At 42.6% G+C, this 20,368-nt stretch overlaps 1 protein-coding gene across 5 annotated transcripts in view; it reads right to left on the bottom strand.

Moving 5' to 3' along the window:
• The window catches only part of LOC149321691 (G protein-coupled receptor kinase 6), a 46,320-nt gene extending 26,159 nt beyond the window's left edge, over window positions 1-20,161 (bottom strand). For 2 of the 5 annotated variants that reach the window (XM_089526991.1, XM_089527017.1), the window contains exons 1-3: window positions 20,086-20,161; window positions 9,307-9,402; window positions 325-437 (exon numbers count right to left, since the gene is read on the bottom strand). In XM_089526991.1, the coding sequence (XP_089383117.1) occupies window positions 325-437; window positions 9,307-9,402; window positions 20,086-20,137 (261 nt within the window). In that variant the 5' untranslated portion in view covers window positions 20,138-20,161. Of the gene's footprint in view, window positions 1-324; window positions 438-9,306; window positions 9,403-10,939; window positions 11,109-19,777; window positions 19,834-19,877; window positions 19,962-20,085 lie in introns of those variants that run through there. The other 3 variants (XM_089527004.1, XM_089527010.1, XM_089526998.1) reach the window with 3 other exon arrangements.
• Window positions 20,162-20,368: the final 207 nt, after the last annotated feature.

The raw sequence follows: 20,368 nt of genomic DNA, 5'->3' as shown, positions 1-20,368 counted from the left end.
AAAACGACAACCCCCAGATCCCTGGTTCCAGCCAGCATGGCTAGCTGCTGACAAGGAGGATTCCTTTTAGTCTAAAAAGAACTTTCTCAAGCTTTTCATCATTTATGACAGCATACCCTCTGGGTAAGTCAATACCCCAATCATTTCCCAATATTTAACTCATGTTTCTGCTCTGAGAAGAACATTTGCTGAAACAAGAACAGAGTTAAGATTTAGCTTTGAAAGAAACCTTGTGCCAAGATCCCTTGATTGCGAAGTGCAGTTAGTTAGGGGTCATGCTCTACTATCCAGGCAGGGAGTGGGGTCTCATGTAGCTGTACTTACCACAGCATCCAAGAACTTGACACAGCGCATAAGCTCAAGTCGCGTTTCACAGAACTGCCGGAAGAGCAGCCGGCCAATGGGTTGCTTCTCACACAAACTGTGGTAATCCCTTTCTGGAGAGGAAATAGCCATTAGTCAATTTTTATTAAACCTTTCCACACAAAACCAAGTACTTCTGTTGGTTCACCTCAAACTTTAATTGCTGAGCAGAAAGTTCAGGAAACTGAACTTATGGTTACAAATGCTTCAGAATCCCCAAGCAGCAGGATAGAGGTGCCCACTACTATTTATGCCAGAGGTAGGCAACCTTTTTGAGCCGGGGGCCGGGTTGCTGTCCCTCACAGAAAAGTGATGTAAAAATTGGAGCAAAAAAAAAAATAATAAATAATTTTTTTGAAAACTTAAATAAATAAATAAATCAGGACAAATGTAGAACAAAATTTTCAAATGGAGAACACTTTTTTTTTTTAAAGGAGGACATGCAAAAAAATTTGCTGATTTTTAAAAAAATGTTAATATAAATGCATGTTTCGGGGGCTTCTATAAACAATTGCCCCCTGCTTGACCCCCCCTTGCCCGCCTCCTCCTGATAGGCCAAAGGCCCCATGCCCTCACACGAGAGGCCAAAGGCTCCGGCGGCAATCGGCGGCAGGACCAAGCTGGGGCCGGTCCCAAGGCCTTGCCGGGCCGCATCCGGCCCGCGGGCCGCAAGTTACCTACCACTTATTTATGCTGTTTCCAGCTGGATCTCAAAAAGTTTTGTTTTGTGAGAGAGGAAGAATCAACCCAATTAATTAATTAATTATAAAGTTTACTTATTTTAACTACAAAATGGAGTTTATTGCACCTCCCCAGGGAGGATCTTCTTATATACAAGCTTGAGTCTTGCCTTGTTTTTGATTATGACTTACTTGCCCTTCTCATTTTTCCTTTTAAAGTGAAGACAGGTCAACCATCCTGCACTGGAACAGTTGCTTTGCAAAACTACAAGTCTAGCCCACAGTCCCTAGATTAAATTTTCCTTGCTTTCCCTCTCTGCCCTCAGCCTGACATTTATACATCAGGGGTTCTGTTCCTTTCCCTTCTAAGTCGTAAAGACAATCTCCCTCCCAACTGTGATGTGATTGGAGGGAGGAAAAGAGGAATGACATTCAGTTCCCTTATTAAATTACCAAGTCCTTTGTTTCTCTGTGACTCACTGATCTGGGCAAGTCTCCCAAGTGGAAAAGGAGATCTAGAGCAATGACTTCTACAGAGAGGCAACAGGGCAGCCTCCTCAGAGTAACAGATTCTGTGGCCTTAGGTGTGACTTACATGGTCCTGATCGCACAAGATGCAGAGACATGGCAGAATTAGTTTCTTTCTTGCTGGAAACTAAGAAAAGACAGGAAGTAAGATGATCCAAAGAAACAGGATTTAGACTCAAATGTAAATGTAGAGCTTCTGAAGTGTCCCTCCATGCCTGGCTTTGCTTTAGCAGTTAGAAAGTCAATGGGATAGAGCAAAGACTAAAGAAAATATAGTTGTTTTTGTAGGTAGTTGCCAAGGCAGGAGAGAACAGATCATGAATATAAGAAGAACAGAAGAAATATTAAAGTCTTTAAGACAAAGTAAATGAAGAGAAAAGGAAAAACACAGCCTACTCAAAGCCAATGCAGGAAACAGACTGAGGGATGGTGGGGATTGCTCCCTCTGGTGGCGATTCCTTCAAGTCTGTTTTCCCTGCCTATTCGGAGCAATGAGATGGAATCAACCCATGATTCTTCTCCATCACTGGAAAAAGTTACTTTTTTGAAGACACTGGGATACTGCTTGAGTAGTTCTGGGAGCAGTCTTCAAGAAAAGTAACCCACCAACATGTATCTCAGATTTGCCATGTACTGAGGATACCACCATCAGATCAGAATATGGAAAAACAGAATGGTTTCCAACTGGCAAGGATGTCCAGCCAAGCTACACTTTACCACCCTATTTGTTTAACTTGTATGCTGATTGTGTCACACATAAAACAAGATTAGAATCAGAGAAAAGTGATGTAAAAATTGGAGGAAAGTTCAACAATTTAAGTTATGAAAATGATACCATACTACTAGCAGAAAATAGCAAAGACTTGGAATGATTACTGGAGAAAGTCAAGCAAGAAAGTGTAAAGGCAAATTTACAGTTGAACATTATGGGAAAAAATAATGACCACAGATGATATACATTCTATATATACTCATGTATAAGTCTAGAAATTTAGGTCAAAAATTGACCCCAAAAACCTGAGTCGACTTATCCATGGTTCAATGTAAGTACTGTAATTTAACTCTTATTTAAAAGAATGAACTATCCCCTGGTGAAAATCAAGAGTATAATCTGTCCTGGAAGCACTAAACCCCTCTAGTCTCTCATCCATCCATTCTTAAGAGTGAACACAAAGAGTTATGTCTGCTGGAATTTTGTAAGTTCTTTGACATTGTTTTGCTTTGCTTTATCCTTTAGATCCTTTGCTGTATGCCCCTAAGTTTTATTCTAGACTTATCCATGGGTCATAGCAAAATTCATAATTCTGGCTCCAAAAACTGCCCTCGACTTATACATGAAGTCGACTTATAGTCGAGTATATATGGTAATTTTAAAGTTGATGATAGAGACTGAAATAGTGAAAGATTCCCTATACCATCACTCTGTCATCAATAAAAATGGAGACTACAGTCCCAAAATCAGAAGACTAGCACTTGGAAGGACAGCTATGAAAGAACAAGACAAGCTCTTCAAGTGTAAGGATATATAATTGAATACCAAAGTCAGGATTGTCCGTGCAAATGTATTTCTGATTGCTATGTATGACTGTGAAAATTGGACAGTGAAGAAAGCAGATAGGAAGAGAAGCAGCTCATCTGAAATGTGGTTTTTGAACTGCCAAAAAGACAAATAAATGGGCCCTAGAGCAAATAAAGCCCAAACTTTCCCTAAAAGCACAGACAACTAAGTTGAGACTATCATACCTTGGACATATCATGTCTCACCAGGAAAGACAATAATAGATGGCCATAGGAAAAGAGGAAGACTGCATTACAGATGGATAGACTTCATCAAGGAAGCCAAGGCCCTGAGTCTGCAAGACCTGAGCAGGGCTGTTGATGATATGGTGACTTGGGAGATCTCTCATTCATAAGGTACCCATAAGCCAAAGTCTACTTGACTGTAGTTAACAATAAATAGGTGGACCAATATAGATACCTGGCAGCCATAATTTCTGGGGAGAAATGTTGGAGACAGGACACAATCCCAATCTGTTAAAGTACAGGACAAGTACAGATGGGCCATTTAAAAGAGAAATGTTTTTGCAAAAAAGTATTTGGCAAGAACAGGGATTTTTATCATTGTTCATTTGCTTTCAGTGTCTAATATCTCAACTGAGCCAACAGTAGCAACTCATAGATCTACCCACCATGCTGCAATCAATACAGTCATCATTTCCCGGGAAGCCTCTCTTCTACAAATCACCCAACCCCTATTCTTTTACAGAGCATGTTGTAAGTGCTTTCCTCCCCTGTGCATCAGTTTCTCTAAGGAAGCTGCGGTTTCCTGATATGTGAATACACTAAAAGAAAACAACTGCCAACTCTGAAAGGGGGGAGGGGGGGGGAAGAGGCCATATGCAAGCTGCACCATTTCCTTTTCTGACAGGAAATGAGTGTATTGAATGAAGGAAGGTGATGGGTTCAGAGCAAGGCAAGTTTAGAGAATCCTTCATTGCTCTAATGGGCAGACATTATGCTCGCAGGATCTAATTAGTTCCCCCTGTCACCACTAGAACCCTGAGGGTCTACCAACCAGAGACAGGTGTTAAACAGTAGCTCAGGAAGGCAGACACAGTGTTGAAGAATTAGGTATCTGAGTACATGAACAGCACATCAATCTGTTAATTTTTAGCTTACACACAAATCTGCATTTGTTTACCTCAAAGCTATCTTCATTTCAGCATTCTAACTGTAAAGTGGAGGCAGCATTTTGCTGCTGCTAAACTACTGGGAACTGGAAACTGGAAACTTTTGATGGCTTACTGTGAATGGGAGAAATCTAACAGCAGAGCCTGCCTGGCCATCTGCCCAACCTTGTTCCACTGGATCAAGTTCTACCACAGGCAAGAACTGTGTATCGGGCAGAAACTCTGAGTTAGGAAGATCTGTCTCATAAAAGGTTTTTTTAGAGGCTAAGAAAGGTCTTCACAGATTACAACTCTAACAAGAGAAGGCATCCTCACAGGAATATTCCACACATTACAGAGGGCAGCTGTATGTCTTTTGAAGAAGACTCTAGTGAACCTGTGGGTCCTTGAGCAGCAGACATCTTTGCAAATACTGTATCTGACTCTCTTGTAGATCACATTTTTATATTTTGTACTGGCTGTATAAACCGGATATAACATTCAAAGTAGTTATAACTGTGGAAGCAGCATTTTCTGGCAGGCTGCAAAAACCAAGACAGAAGAAGCATCTTACAGGACAGAGAGAGCACAGGAAATCATTCCAATAGCAAGGACAGGGAGAGGAAAAGCAATCTCAGCTAGGTTAGGCTAATCACCACTTCCGAGAGGTCAAATAGTAGGTTCTGCAGAAAACAAGTCAGCATTGGAATACAAGTCACAGGTCAGCATTGGAATACTGACAGAACACCAACAGTGAATTTTCACCTTCCATTAAACACAAGATAATGCACATCGAAAGGAATAATTAAGTGAAACCACTCAAAGAAAAGGCCTGGGCAACATTATGGGCAGAATTAAGAATCCCTGGCTTAGTCCAGAGTTGTGATAATCAAGAGAAAAACTGAAGATTTAGAAGACAAAATGAACTGAACACATTTAACCGAACAAGGGGAAAACGCTATACAGTGCGCCCTTGGCTTACGTGGGGATCTGTTCCGGACCCCCCCCCCCGCGTAAGCCAAAAAACGCGTATGCTTGAGCCCCATTCACTTGAATGGGGCTTGTGCACACGGCGTTGTGGTGGTATTGCATGCGCAACCTGGGCGCGCCCCCCATTCATTCAAATGCTAAAAATCCACGTATAGCGCACCTGCATATGACGCAGGCACACTGTAGTTCAATGACATACAATGTATAGCCCACCCTCTGTATCCGCGGACTTGCCATCTGCGGAATTCAGCATCCACAGACGTCAAGTCCGTGGGTGGGGGTGACAGAGGAGGGAAGAACAGCCATGGCAGCGGCCAGAGGGGAAAGAGGAGTGAGGAGTAGGAGGAGAGAGTGGCTGCAGCGGCAGCCAGGAGAGAAAAAGGAGTGAGGAGGAAGAGGTGCAAGGAGGAAGTGAGAGGAGGAAGAGGAAAAAGCGACGGCTGTGGCAGTGGCTGGCCAGGAAGAGGCGCAGGAGGAAGAGGAGGGAGGGAACGGCCGTGGTGATGGCCGAGGAGGGGGGGAGAGAAGGAGGAAAAAGAGGTGGCCACAACTGCACAGCAGCTGTGGTGGTGAGAAGAGGAGAAGGTGGGGGAAGGGGCAGCCTCCTGCCACAGTAAGAGTGGCAAGGCAGGTTTTGGGGGGAGGGGGAGATGGAATGGAGGTCCCATTGTCTTCAATGGTGGCACGGCTGAGGACAATGGGACTTGAGCATGCACGGATTATGGTACCCACGGGGCATGTGAATGGATCCCGCACGGATACCAAGGGCCCACTGTACTTTATAAACAAAAGGACCCAGGTTCATTCCCCAGCATTTTCAGATAATGCTGGGAACGGCTCCTGCCTGAACCACTGCTAGTCAGTGCAGACAATATTAAGCTAAATTGATCAGTTGTCTAGTAGGTACATGGCAATTTTCTATATAGTGAAACCATCAATCTCCCTGGTAGTAATACAAACATCAGTGTGGCTAAAGCATACAGCACACTCACTGAGGTTTTTAAAGGATGAACTTCTCACCACAATTCAATAGCCTTTTCACACTAATGCTCAGTTATGTCAGCTTGAACTTCTCAAGAGTGTTAGTACTAAATGGAAGTTAAAAACATAACCAGTGCCATCACTCTCAGTTCCTGTACTTAAGATATTTTTAAAAAGCTTAACACGTATAATTCCATTCACTGGGGGACAGCACCCAGGGCCACTGGCAAGTAGAACATTGAGCACCAGGCAGAATCTCAAGGGAAAAGAACCATTTCCATTGCAGTTTTCAAGGTGGTAGAAAACAGCGGGACTACTGAGCAACATTAGCGATTCTCCCATTTCTTAACCACTGCATACACCATGCAAGTGAAATGTCCCTGCATCTCTCCTCTATGCATGCTAGAATGTACATGGGAGGAAGTTTGTGGCAATCACAAATAGGCACTGACTAGCAAGCCAGACCAACATTTGTGGTCCCCTGTTGATTCAAACTGCCAGCCTACCTAGCCCTTCTTTCGTGCAGCTATATCACTAGACAACCTATTAGAAACTGTTAAGAAAAGCATTCCATACCAAAATAAATTTAAATCTCAAACCAAGTCACTAAATCTGAGCTCACTAGAAGAATAATGGAATTTAAGCCATGTATGTGCAGCTTCCTTTTAATATTTAATGATATAAGGAATGTGATCCTGGGGAAAAGAATAACCTTTTCCACTTGTGATAAAACTGATATTTCTACCAGACATTTAATAAGTCCAGAGGTTCTAACAGAGGCTGAACAAATATTTTCAGTGACAAGACCTATTGTCACTGAGCTTTATGGACAGTGAATGAGCTACCCTTTGCAAAATCCTTTTCTGCATCTCAGGAACTTTACATAAATTTGTAATCCCAACAGTTCCTTTTATTTCTAATGACCTAAGGCAAGACTGAAGAACATGTGGCCCCTCAGATGCTCTTGGACTATAACCCCATTTAGCCCTAGGAAGCACAGTTAGTGGCATGATGGGAGCTGCAATCCATCAACATCTGAAAGGCTGTTTCTATTCCTGATTTAAAGGGGAGTCCTTAGTGAGAAAGTAACAAATTTCATTTTTATAGGTCCTTGGCTTGGCACACCGATTGCAAGAAAAAATCCCAGCTACGATAAGCTGAAGGAGGTGCAATTTAAACATTGAGCTGAGGTTAGAAGACTACATTATTTCATCTTGCTAGGTAAGTTTAATTACAACTGATAAGTGAAAAGAGAGAGGTAAACTTGCAGAAAAAGGGATATAGAGTCAGAAAAAATGAACATCTTCACCCCATGCACTTCAAATGAGTCTAGAATCAGGGAAGAAAGAGCTGGCATTCCCCAGAAAGAGTCAGAATAGAATAATGGGGACAGAAGTAGCTGGAATCAATGCCGTGATGCCCAGGAGAGAGAGCAATAGAAGCTTGCTCATGCTTCTTTGGAAAGTAGCAAATCATCTGATTCAATAAGGCTAAGTATACTTTGCAAGGAGAGAGAGATACTCATGGACCTATGAAGTTGCCTTACATTGCGATGGCCAAACTCTGGCTCAAAAACAACATATGGCTTGACTGTTCACATATGTAATCCTTGAGCCAACAAAGATATCCTGGCATTCTGCAGCTCTTGGAAACTTTTTTAAGACACTGGTGGACTGAACAATCCATGCTTTTTGCAGCCACTCAAGCTGCAAACACCATGGAGGGGGGAGAGAGAGAGAAAGGACAACAACAACAAAAAAGAAGCCAGATACTCCTAAAGAAACATAGAATCAATATAAGCAGTGTGGGACATCACAGAAAGGAGAAGATAAAGGGTTACTGGATGTCAAGAAGGGAACTGTATATACTCATGTATAAGTCAAAAAATGTTGCTAAAAATTGATCCAAAAAACCTGGGTCAGCTGGAGCCTCTTCCCCAGCTCAGCTGTCTCCCTGAGGGACAGCCTACTGGGGAAAGACTTGGCGGGGGGGGGGAATGCATACCTTCCCTCCGCTTCTCCAGTCTGAGTGTCTCCCAAAGTCACAGCCGGGCTGCAGAAGAGGAGGAAGAGCGAGTGCTTGCCCGTGAAGCTTCCTCCCCAGCTCAGCTGTCTCCCAAAAGGGCAGCTGGGCTGCAGGTGGGGAGGAAGAGTACTGAGACCCAAATTTTACCTTTGACTTATCCACAGGTCATCTCAAAATCCCTGATTTTGACTTATACAAGATGTTGACTTATACATGAGTATACATGGTAAATAATATGAAAAGGAGAGAATAGGAATGAACAAAAGCCTGTTGACAAAGAGAAAAGAGAGGGAGCTTACAAAGGCCTGGAGAAGGGGAAGAAATTGAGCAGCATTGGCCATTTCGGATAATCACAGCAATCTTTTAGGAGAAAGACACATGCTACAGGAATTATTCTTCATCCACTCTGTTTGCCACTATTCCTCCACCCATGAGTTGGAGGTCTCACTTAGGAAAAGGATGATAATATGCCTGTTCAACAGTTTTTCTCTTTCACAGGTTTCATAGGTCTCCATTCCTCTCTGAACTGTATTTAGCTAAGTTGTTGTGGTCCCTTGCAATAAAACCAGTATGCGTTGTGGGGAGTTGGGCTTGTTAATTTTTATTTAGATCAGTACTTGTTTCTTTTCAATATTGAACATAATTACATGTGTTGGATTTTTGTTGTTGCCTTACTTCCATTTTTTATTGGTATGCTTTGTTACAAATTACTTTCCCCCCTAGTGTTGCCTTTTGCTTATTCACAGCTACTGTGTTTTATTGTTCATGATAACTGTAAACCACTTTGGGCACATGATAACTGTAAATCACTTTGGGCATAGGTGACTGCAGAAACACTGTAGATAACCACTGGGTAATGAATTGTCTACAATGAAGTAGACAATGAAGTAGATAACTATGATAATCAAGTATTTGAACAAGTCCATCTGACAATAGGATTAATGAGCAAGCCCTTGTGCCAAGCACTCCAGGCTTCACCATTACACTGAAGCCAACATTGCCTTACACTCAGGAGAGCAAGATGGAGAGGGCAGCGCTCGACCTCTTGCCATCACAAGCATATTCCTCACCCAACATCTGTCGAAGATCTTCACACTGGCTGACATGGGGGAACTGCAGCATTTGGCGCCATTTTTTGCTCTTTCCCTTTCGGTTTCCACCTCCACCTGTATGACACATAGAATGGGGGGGAGGGGGGACAACGAAACAAGTAAAGCCGTGAGATAACTAAGAAAAGGAGTTGACTAGAAGACACATCTTATGATGTCTCTTTATCAATTGTTGTCCACCATCAAATTCAGTTCAAATGTGACCTGGAAACCGTGGGCCCAGATGTTTTCCAAGGTATTTCCTTACCATTGTCCACATCAGAATTTCAGAAGCCAAAGCTACCTCTAATCACAAATTAAATGACAAAATGAGGTGTAGACACTGGTTAAGGTCATGAACTATCTCCCTGTAACCAACCTTCACTAGATAAATACACACAATGCATTGAAATATGATCTCCAGGATTCTTTTCCATGCTGCAATTACAGGTGCATATTAGAGTATAGTCACTCAGTGCCAAGTCTTTGTGTACACAAGAAAAGGAAACTGGCCTAGAAGGGTAAGTGTCAAAAGACAACCATTCCAAAGCTCCTGTATAGTGTTGAAACTGACTCATAGGGTAACCATAAATTAAACATGAGCTTGAGACAATAAAGAATACTAGTACTTTCCTTCTCCTACCCAATACATGGAAGGATGGCAGATTAGCATTTTGAAAACAGAATAAGTAGCACTGCAGATTTTGGAACAACAATACAAGGGAGGTGTTAGGATTAACCACTCAATCATTTCAGCCCATTCTCAGGCTCTGTTACATACAGTATGAACTAAAGATATTGCAAGTTTTATAGAGGCCACCTACTTCTCGTATCATGTCATAAGTTTAAAAAAACCTAAAAACCTACAGAGCAGGAGTCATCCCCTTTCTACCCAACCAAGTAACATAACTGGGCCTTTTTACTGCCCTGAGTAAGCCCTTCCAGAATGTCCCAGCAGATCCTTTTTTTTTTTTGGAAAATGTAGCTTTCCTTTCTACAAGAACAAAAAGGGAACAGGGCAGTTACAATTTTAATATCTACGCATCAAACTACTGAGAACAGGGGTAGGCAGGCAAGGGTGACCTGCAGGGCTCTTTTTGCAACTACCAGATCACCTTCAGGGATTAAAATGCCTTCTAGGGTTGTGGAGGGCATTTCCAACACATTTGGAGCCCCTGGACTCCTGTGGTCAAACAAATCTTTTGGGGAAAAAATGTTCAAAACAATATTTTGTGCCAAAATGACCTCTTGAGGGAGTGGGGAAAATTTCTGTCACATTTCCCTCCCCTGGGGGGGAAGCTAATTAGGGCCCAAGAGAGGGTTTGGCAGGGGAGGTTTGATAATGGTAGTGAACAGAAAGCTGTTTGGGCTGACAGCCTCTCCTGGGCCTAAAGGGGACCAGAATGGCTCCCAAACATGGTGAATATCCCTCATATATCCACTAGAGAGTGTTGGAGGGCATTTTGGCCAAAAACAACAACCCTACATCTTGATTTTTTCTTTTTAAAATTAATTTATATTCTTAATATATACAACATATCATATCATATCTATCTATCTATCTATCTGTATTTCTTCATTCTATTATATTTTAACAAATTATTTTATATTTCACCTCAGAGGAAGGGGGGCACTGAGGTACATCTTGATTTGTTGTTGTTGTTGTTTTGTTTGTTTGTTTGTTTTGCAGGAGTGGGCACAGAGGAAATTGGGCACTTCCATATCTCCTGGAGAGCTAATGCAGCCCTTCAGCCTTCCACAGTTTCCCACCTATGATCTAGAAACTGAAATAGATACTTATAAGACTACCTATTGAGCTTTGTGGTAGAACAGGGATTTAAAAGTACTCTTCCATTATCCAATCCCACCAGCTACTCCATCTTGACCCTTTTAAAGTAGAAGTGAAGGTTGTCCATTTGTTTCTAAGTATTATCTGTCAACAAGACAACTAAAACAACTCAGCAAAGAACCCATGTGGTTAACCTGTACCTTGCCACACATATTTCCTGTTAAACCGTTTACAAGTAACTATTCAAATGATGCAGGATGAGGAGAGTAAGCAACCTCCTGAAAAGAAGGGGGTGATAATGTCTGTTACAGCTACATCTATGGAACAAGTAATCATATTTTCAGTGGTGGACTTTTTCCAAGGGCTATATAAAAAATATTAATTTTTGGAACACCCAGGCACCAGTCAAGCTCATTTTAATAAAGGGAAATGGGGGCAAGAGTCTAGAAAACAAGGCCCCAAGTTTGAGAAATACTGCAGAATAGATAACATTGTTAGATCGGAAGTAAGTGGCTTAATGCTGCCTCTTAGATACATCCTTGAAGACTGAAAACACATTGGTTTTGTGATCAGTTCTGTTGTTGTTGTTGTTGTGTGCCTTCAAGTCGGTTCTGACTTATGGCGACCTTAAGGCAAATATATCATGGGGTTTTCTTGGCCAGTTTCTGCAGAGGGGGGTTGGCATTGCCATTCTCAGAGGCCGAGAGTGTGTGACTTGCCCAAGGTCACCCAGTAAGTTACTGTCAACATTTTACAGCACTATAGAGTGCTGGGTGGGGAGATAAACACTGCAGATGCCAGGTGGATAGTAAATTCTTCCCTTCTCATTAGAAAACAGGCATTGCCTAAAAGGGACCAGTAGTTGTGCCATATATGTCTGTCTGTACAAACCTAGGAAGGAAGTGATTCAAAACACTGGGCAGCCAGCTGCACAATACTCTCAGCTGCAACTATTTTGAAGGGAGGAGCCAATTGGCAAAGGAGGGGATGCGGAGGTCTCTGCTCCTGAGTTGTGCCAATGATGGAAGTCTCCCAGATTCTCCTCTCAACAAAGGCAGAGCTGTTTCTATCTTTCAAGAATAAATCCATCACAAAGAACGAGAAGGAAGGCAGCAGCTCAACCACTGCATGCAATTTTATCTTCAAAGTCCATGCACAGCTACCAAAGCAAAAGCAATTTGAAAGAAGGAAAGTGGGTCTTCCTTCTTCCTCTCCGCTACCCATACAATAAAGTCGCAATACCATCCCATGAAAAAATATTTGAAAATTCAATTCACTAAGTACACAACTTAACATCCTAAACATATCAGCTTTCAAAAAAATAAAAGACACAATTAAAGGAAAAGCCTTCATTACCCCTTAACGTCAAGACCAGTTTTGCATTTTAAAAAAAAACACAACACACATTGGCATATGTGGATGTGCCTCCATACTCCACATAACGGTAATTTGTTGTTGTGTACCTTCAAGTCGTTTCTGACTTATGACAACCCTAACACAAACTTATCATGGAGTTTTCTTGACAAGATTTATTCAGAGGAGATTTGCCACTGATTTCCCCTGAGTATGAGAGCATGTGACTTGCCTAAGGTCACCCAGTGGGTTTCATGGCCAAGCTGAAAATGGAACCCTGATCTCCAGAGTCATAGTCCAACACTCAACCACCACATCACACCGGCTCTCTTCAACTAAATGCAGAATTATGCAAAACCAGCAAACAGACATAACCAGAATTCAGAAGTCTTACTTGTTTACATCAGGGATGGGAGTCATATGGTTCTCCAGATCCTGACAGACTGCAACTCCCAGCATTGTTCAACACTGACTAGGTTGGCTTGGGCTCCTTGGATGAAAAAATGAACAACCTCTGGAAAGCCACATGATTCTCCCCCCTGGTTTACATCCATATAAAGCCCTGTATTCAGAGTCACTATCTTATAGCTATTTGAATTTTGGTAAATGACATTATCTCCTTCCAGTTTGGCACTGTAACATAAGAAATCTGCCCTAAATAATGTTGTTATGTGCCTTCATTTTGTTCTGACATATGGCAACCTATCACGTTTTCTTGGCAAGATTTGTTCAGAGGGGCTTGCAGAGGCTGAGAGAGTGTGTCGTGCCCCAAGTCACTCAGTGGGTTTCCATGGTTGAGCAGGGATTTGAACCCTGGTCTTCAGAGCCAACATGGTGTACTGGTTTGAGCTTTGGACTACACCTTTGGAGATCAGGGTTTGTTTCCACACTCAAATACAAAAACTCACTGGATGACCTTGGGCAAGTCACATTTTCTCAGCCTCAGAGGATGGCAATGGCAAACTTTCTCTGAAGAAACATGCCAAGAAAACCCTATGATAGGTTTGCTTTAGGGTCACCATAAGTCAAAAATGACTTGGAGGCACACAACAACAACATCAAATTCCTAGTTCAATATTCAAACCATTACACCTTGCTGGCTTGGTATAATATTGAGAAAAAACATTATGAGAATGTAATTCTACCACAAAAGGGCCAGAAGGTACAGTAGCTGGAGGATTCTGGGAAGCATGGTCCAAAAAGTAATATTGCAAAACTCTTGACTTCACCAGGCATAAATTATGGCTCCACAATATTCAGCTGTGGCATAAACCGGGTTACTTGAGGGAACGCCTCTCCCTGCATAATCCTCCCCGCACACTGAGAATTTCTGGAAAAATGTTTCTTAACCAACCTAAGGTGAAGTTGGCGTCCACTCAACAAAGGGCCTTTTCGGCCGTGGCGCCCTCTCTATGGAATGCCTTACCTGAAGGGATCCGCCATAGTGGATCAGTGGAAGCCTTTAAGAAGGCTTTAAAAACTCATCTCTTCCTTCAAGCCTTCCCTCCTAATTCCGTTTAAGAATATATTCCCCTATCAATGTATAGTATCTATGATTCTTGATTTTAATAATGTCATTGGATGTTTTTAAATTTTGGTCGCATTTAATCTATTTTAATTATGTACTTTTAAGATGTGGTTTCTACTGTTTTTATTGTCTGTTTTTAACAATTTCTGTACATCACTTTGATCGTTGGAAAAGCGGTTAATAAATGAACGATTTTTTATTATTATTATTATTATTATTATTATTATTAACCAGGAATAGAAGCACCAAGTTACCATGATATAAAGGGCTGTTTTTATTACAAGCAGTCCTGTAAACAGGAGAATCTGACAACATGTTTAGTACTGAGGGACATGTCAAATGAAGACCTGCTATACAGCAAGACTTGTGCATATTTTTTTCCTACACAGAAGCAGTTTCTGCATAGGATATTTGTCACATTTGAAGTGGTTCTTAGAGGCCACCTTGGAAATTTATGGTAAGCTCAAGAACACCAATGAATTTAAATAGCTATTTAAGATCAGTTACAAAATGGTGAATAAAACCCATGAAAATAGCAGATCTCAGTAGCTATGTGGTATAGAGCACTTCTAGGATGCATGAAATAGCACAACAACTTTCCTATATTGAACTAATACTACATGCCAACTTTATGCAAAGGAGTAGACCTGTTAGTCTGTTACAGCAAAACAATTAACCTAAAGACTAAATTAGTATTATGGGACATGCTTTTCTGGACTACAGTCCATTGCATCAGATTCATTGTCTACACATCCAGGGCATAATTCTTATGAGAACTAAGACTGTCGGCCACTGAGACAGTTTAAGAATTCTAGCCTCATGTATTCATAGTTATGAAATGGATTAAAAACAGTGAGATCTGAAATCATTAACTTTTGAAGCTCTCCATCTCATTATTTCAGTCTTGAAGATGCTCTGCCCCACACTTGAAAAGGGAATAGAAGCTGCAGTCCTACATATACTTATCTGGATGTAGGTCCTTGTGAACTCAATAGGACTGCACTGTTGACAATATCTGAAGACCTTGGCATGAGCTAATGTACAGTATACAGTAACATATAGCTATCTGGAGCTACAGACCTCTTAGTCTGATCAGTGTAATAGGAAACATTTAATGGGCAGAATTTAAATTTCCTCTAGGTCCATTTGGATAATGGCAGACTAGGCAAAGTTGAGAGGAATCCTAAGTTCCTGCCAGAAAGTCTTTCAGACCTGATGGTTTCATAGTTGCTTCGAAGAAGTCAATAATGACAAGAGATTCCTAGATCACCATTTTGAATGTAGCTGAAACCTCTTTATAACAGCCTTAAATTTATCATTGCTGAATTCTATTTACATCTCTTATCATGAAAGTCACTCTAATGGTTAAAAAGTTCCTTCATCCCATCTCAATTTTTAGATGCCTCTGAACTATTCATATTTTTCACTTCAACATCCAAACATTTATCAATCACTACAAACCCTATAATGAATTCAGGACCTCAGTTTTAATCTTTCACTATATCAGTGCATTCTTATTCTCCACTTCTTCTGCATTTGTGCATGCTTCAGTCCGTACCAACACTAAATCCTATAAATTAAGGTTCTGAATATTTGTCTGAGGTAATTCAAAATCAGTTTTTTGAAAAAGCCTCTTAACAGGGCAATTGTTGGAAATCCTTTTATATAGCTTCTCTCCCTCAAGGAAGCTATCTAATGACCAGGAAACACCTGTTTTTCTGGATGAAAGAAACCAAAATTCCTTGCTAAAAAGTCAGACCATATAAAGCTCTTAAAGCTCTCCTTTGGGTGGCACTACATGATAGCTCTTTCATGCGTGGGAGACTTCTTCCATAAAAAAGCTTCCTAGTTCAAAGAACAGGCTGCAACCCTATGGCCATTTACTTGAAAGTAAACCTCACTGGACATACTTCTAAGACAAAGACACTCAAGTGTGGCTACTACCAAAATCTGGATAAATTTACTCTCATTTCACACAAAACAATGCATTTAGACAAAAAAAAAAAAACCCTCATGGAACATCAGCAGTATTTCCAATAGAATGGACTGTAAAGGTGGATACATATGAGTGGAAAGGCAAGGCTGTAAATTGATGGTTTTATTACACTTTTCTCGGACTGTGATGCAAGGACATTTTAGTTAGCCAATTTGAATGAAAGCTTCCATCACTATAGTTTCAATCAACTTCATGTCATGCCACATACACATGGACAGACAAAATAATATCTCTCATCCAGTCAGTAATAATGGTCCAAAGCACACTGCAGAAATAATCCAGTTCGAGACTGTTTTAATTGCCCTGGCTCAATGCTAGGGAATTCTGGGAACTGTAGTTTTGTGAGACAATTTAGCCTTCTCTGTCAGAGAGCTCTACTTCCACAATAAACTACAATTCCCAGGATTCCTTTGCACTGAGCCATGGCAATTAAAGCAGTCTTGAACTGAATGATTTCTGCAGTGTGTTTTGGACCAACAGCAGAAAAAAACCCCATCTCACACACAGCCTTTGATGCAAAGTCATCATTGCCCTTAAATAAATTAATCCAAAGAAGTTAATCTAAAGCAACGGATGCCCACTGCTTTTATGACATCAGATTGTATGGAAGTCTGCATCCTAAGATGTTTAGCTTTTGTTCATGTGTAATCGACACCTGACAAAGAGGTGAAACAGACCTCTTGAAGCAGTCCGTTTCACCTCTTTCCAAAAACAGATTGGGGCCACAGCAACCACTTTCCAAAAACAGATTGGGGCCACAGCAACCACATGCCGCAGCCCCAATCCGCCTTCAATCTGGCTGTAAAAGGAGCAGCAAAGAGCTGCTCTTTTTTGGCTGGCAAAAAACTGGCTTTTCCCACCCCACCGTGGCTGGAAGCCTGCTTTAAGATGCTCCGGTGGTGTACGGTGTGTAAATGCTGTGCCGACGGAGTGCCCAGAAGCCAGCCCATGTTTGGGTAGCTGGGGTGGCTTGAAGCCAGCTTCCAGGCAGTTTCAGAACGTGTGGTATATAAACGCCGTGCTCTGAAGCCACCTGGATGGCAGTCCAAAAAACCTGTCTGTTTTGGCCCAAAATCTCAGGAACTGAAGCAGAGAGGGATGGGACTTTCACAAATCAGGTGGTGTGTCTTTGGTGCTCTAGGCTGTCTCTTGCTCCTTCATGTCCACTAGAAGAATACATATAGATAAAAGCTGCACAGATGTATACGATGAACAGTCCTCTCAAACCTCTATACAGAGGACCGAAATTCTCCCAATATGTTCGAGAGGCCAGGAAGTATATGAATGAAAGTAGTAGGTTTGCAATAACAAACACATAGGCTTCTATCTGTCTGCCAGAAGTGTCCTACTTGCCTAGATCTGTTATTGTCTAAAAGAGTCAAGAAATTAATTGGGAGCTGGGGGAAGGAATGCTAATGTGCTGCTCAAGGAGGGCATTCAAGGCTCTGGAAAAGAGTTCATTCAGTAGTGAAAGGGTTGCTCCATCTTCTACCCCATTCATTTTCTTCCCCATGTGCAGATTAAAGAGGATATTATTTTACACATCTTCATTGGTGATTCCACTGTTTTGCAGATTCTCAGCACAGATAGCCTAATGCTATAACAACCACAAGATGGGTAGAATATGAGAAGATGAATCCTAGTAACAGAGGGCCTGATCTAGATCACTGATGCTTAATAAAAAATAAAAACCCAGAATCTTTCACTATCCAGCTGTACCTTGTTTGATAGAGCAACCCATTCTAGCTAGCATCACCCACACAGAGCCAAAAGCCAATTCCATAATATTTCTGCCACTCTATGGCAAGAGAACATTGTTCCTGTGAGAAAACCCATGTCATTATGTACTGTACTACAATATAAACTTTTGATGCTCCACTTAGAGTTAACTTGTGTGATGCATAGGCCTCTCTAGAATGCAGCATGCAGAATCCCAAAGGAATTTGGCTACCAGTCCTGAAGAACAGCAAAATACAGACTCAGCAAATGCAAATGGGAAACCATTCAGAGTCAGGGGCTTTCCCAGCAGATACTGATCACCAATTAGCAGACATTAATCCTCCTTTGCATTAGCCTCCCAGCCTGAGGCCAGCCATCAGCACAGAACAAAACACATGCAAATCACTCCTGCATTCCCAGGCTCACACAGTATATATAGACCCACTTTTTCCAGGCAAAGCATTCTCTGAAGATGCCAGCCACAGATGCTGGCTAAACGTCAGGAAGAAAATCTTCTAGAACATGGCCACGTAGTCCTAAAAACCCACAAAAAAACCCAAAGGGAGGATTTCAATGCTCATTGCCATTTTTGTTTCACTAGATAGGAGGAGGGATCCCACTCCTAAAAGTTTGGCTTACTACTTTAATGACCTCCTCGGCCTCAGAGGATGGCAATCGATAGTAAACCCCCTCTGAAAAAACTTGACAAGAAAACCCCATGATACAATGACCTTAGGGTCAGCATAAGTTGGAAGTGACTTGAAGGCACACAACACATGCTGGATTCCAAAGAGGAAGTAAAGGCTTTATCAAGGCACAGAGAAGCAATTGGGTTTACCAAAAGGAAACATACTGCCCCAACCCACTCAAGTCACTGGGTCTCCTTTTTTATTTGGGGGCCCCCTCCCACCTTTGGGCATAGAGCAGCTCCTTTCCCAGGCCTTTCAAACACAGTGTGACCAGGCACCCTCCTTTTCCAGGACATGTCCTACATTTCAACCTTCTGTCCAGGAAGAATTCCACAATACCCTCCATTTTAGGCATGACTGAGAAGCATGCATTTACATATATATTAAGTGTTTTTAGCTTTTATTTGGTAATGCCCTCCATCTTCTTGGAAGCTTCTGCATTTTGTGGTGCCTGGTCCTTCTTTGCGGTTAGGACATTAAGTAACCCTGTTCAAACACCCCCTACAACCACCCTCTCTCTCAACACAGGGTGACCTGGTGTCCTGACTGTAAAGGAGGACACAATGCTGTAAAACGTAGGACACTCAAGAATGCTGGACATGATAAAAAAAAGAAGGAAGGAAGGAAGGAAGGAAGGAAAGAGCTGAAAATGCACATATAAATATAAATCCGTACTTTTTAGATCCAAAACACACTGCAGAAATAATCCAATTTGAGACTGCTTTAACTGCCCTGGCTTAATGCTAGGGAATGCTGGGAACTGTAGTTTTGTGAGACATTTAGCCTTCTCTGTCAGAGAGCTCAGGTGCCCCCATCTCCAGGACTCCCTCGCACTGAGCCAGGGCAGCTAAAGCAGTCTCAAACTGGATGATTTCTGCAGTGTGTTTTGGATCTTAGTCATGCCCCAAAACGAGAACATTTTCGAATTCCTCCTGGACAGAAGGCCGAAATGTAGGACATGCCCTGGAAAAGAAAAATAGTGGACATGGCCAAATAAAAGCTAAGAACATCAATATAAACGTTAAATCCGTGCTCCAGAGTCCTGCTCCAAATGGAGGACCTTTTGGAACTCCTCCTGGACACAAGGTTGAACTGTCTGTAGGGCATGTCCTGGAGAAGGAGGGCCTTTGGCCACTGCTCTCTACTTGGCTCGCGGGGTCGTGGGTTTCCCTTTTGTCAACCTCAGGGGTTGGGGGCCCTGCTCGCAGGGTCAGCACCATCTCCCCCTTCCCAGGTGCCCCTTCACCGCCAGACATGCCGCTGCCAAGGCCCAGCCGTCCTCCTTTTCCCAGGGGTCTCCCTCATCCCAGCCTTCTGCCCAGGAGGGATCCCCCTCAGAGGCCCTCCATTTTGATCAGAACTCAGAAGTATGGCTTTACATTTGTTTATGAACATTGTTCTGCTCTTATTTTTCTGCCCAGGAGGACCCCTCCAAAGGTCCTCCATTCTGAGCATGGCCAAGAAGAAGACTGGGCTAACATTGCTATTAAGTGTGGCTTAGCTTCTCCTTGGGCCCTGTCCTCCTCAGGGAAGTCCTCCATTTTGCGGTGCCTTGGTCCTCCTTGGCTGTGAGGAGCAAGAGGAGGACCTCCCTGGCCACCCTCCTGCCCTCAGGGCAGCCCTGGCTGGCACCAGAGCGCGCGGGGGCTTCTGGGACAGCCTCCCTCAGCCACCAGCCGCCACTCACCCTCGCGCGCCTTGAGCAGCACCGTATTGGCCACGATATTCTCCAGCTCCATCGGGGCCCAGCCGTCCGCGCGCCCGCTCCCTCTCTAACGCCCGGCACCTCAGCAGCCGCCTCCGCCTCCAACAACGCCTCCATTGTAGCCACGCCCACTGCCTGCGCGCCTTAGCCAATCCCCGCCCGGCCCAAGCCCTCGTCCTTCCCTCATTGGCTGCAGCGTTTTCCTTTTCTTTCTTTCTTTTTCTCCCTCCTCCCTCCCATTGGCGATCGAGAGTGAGAGAGGGTA

This window comes from Sceloporus occidentalis, unplaced genomic scaffold (assembly GCF_023333645.1).
Source record: "Sceloporus occidentalis isolate IW3139 unplaced genomic scaffold, rSceOcc1.0.p SCAF_1, whole genome shotgun sequence".
In the NCBI taxonomy this organism is placed as follows: domain Eukaryota; kingdom Metazoa; phylum Chordata; class Lepidosauria; order Squamata; family Phrynosomatidae; genus Sceloporus; species Sceloporus occidentalis.
The sequence above is the reverse complement of the archived record's forward strand: the minus strand, read 5'-3'. Positions and strand labels throughout refer to the sequence as shown.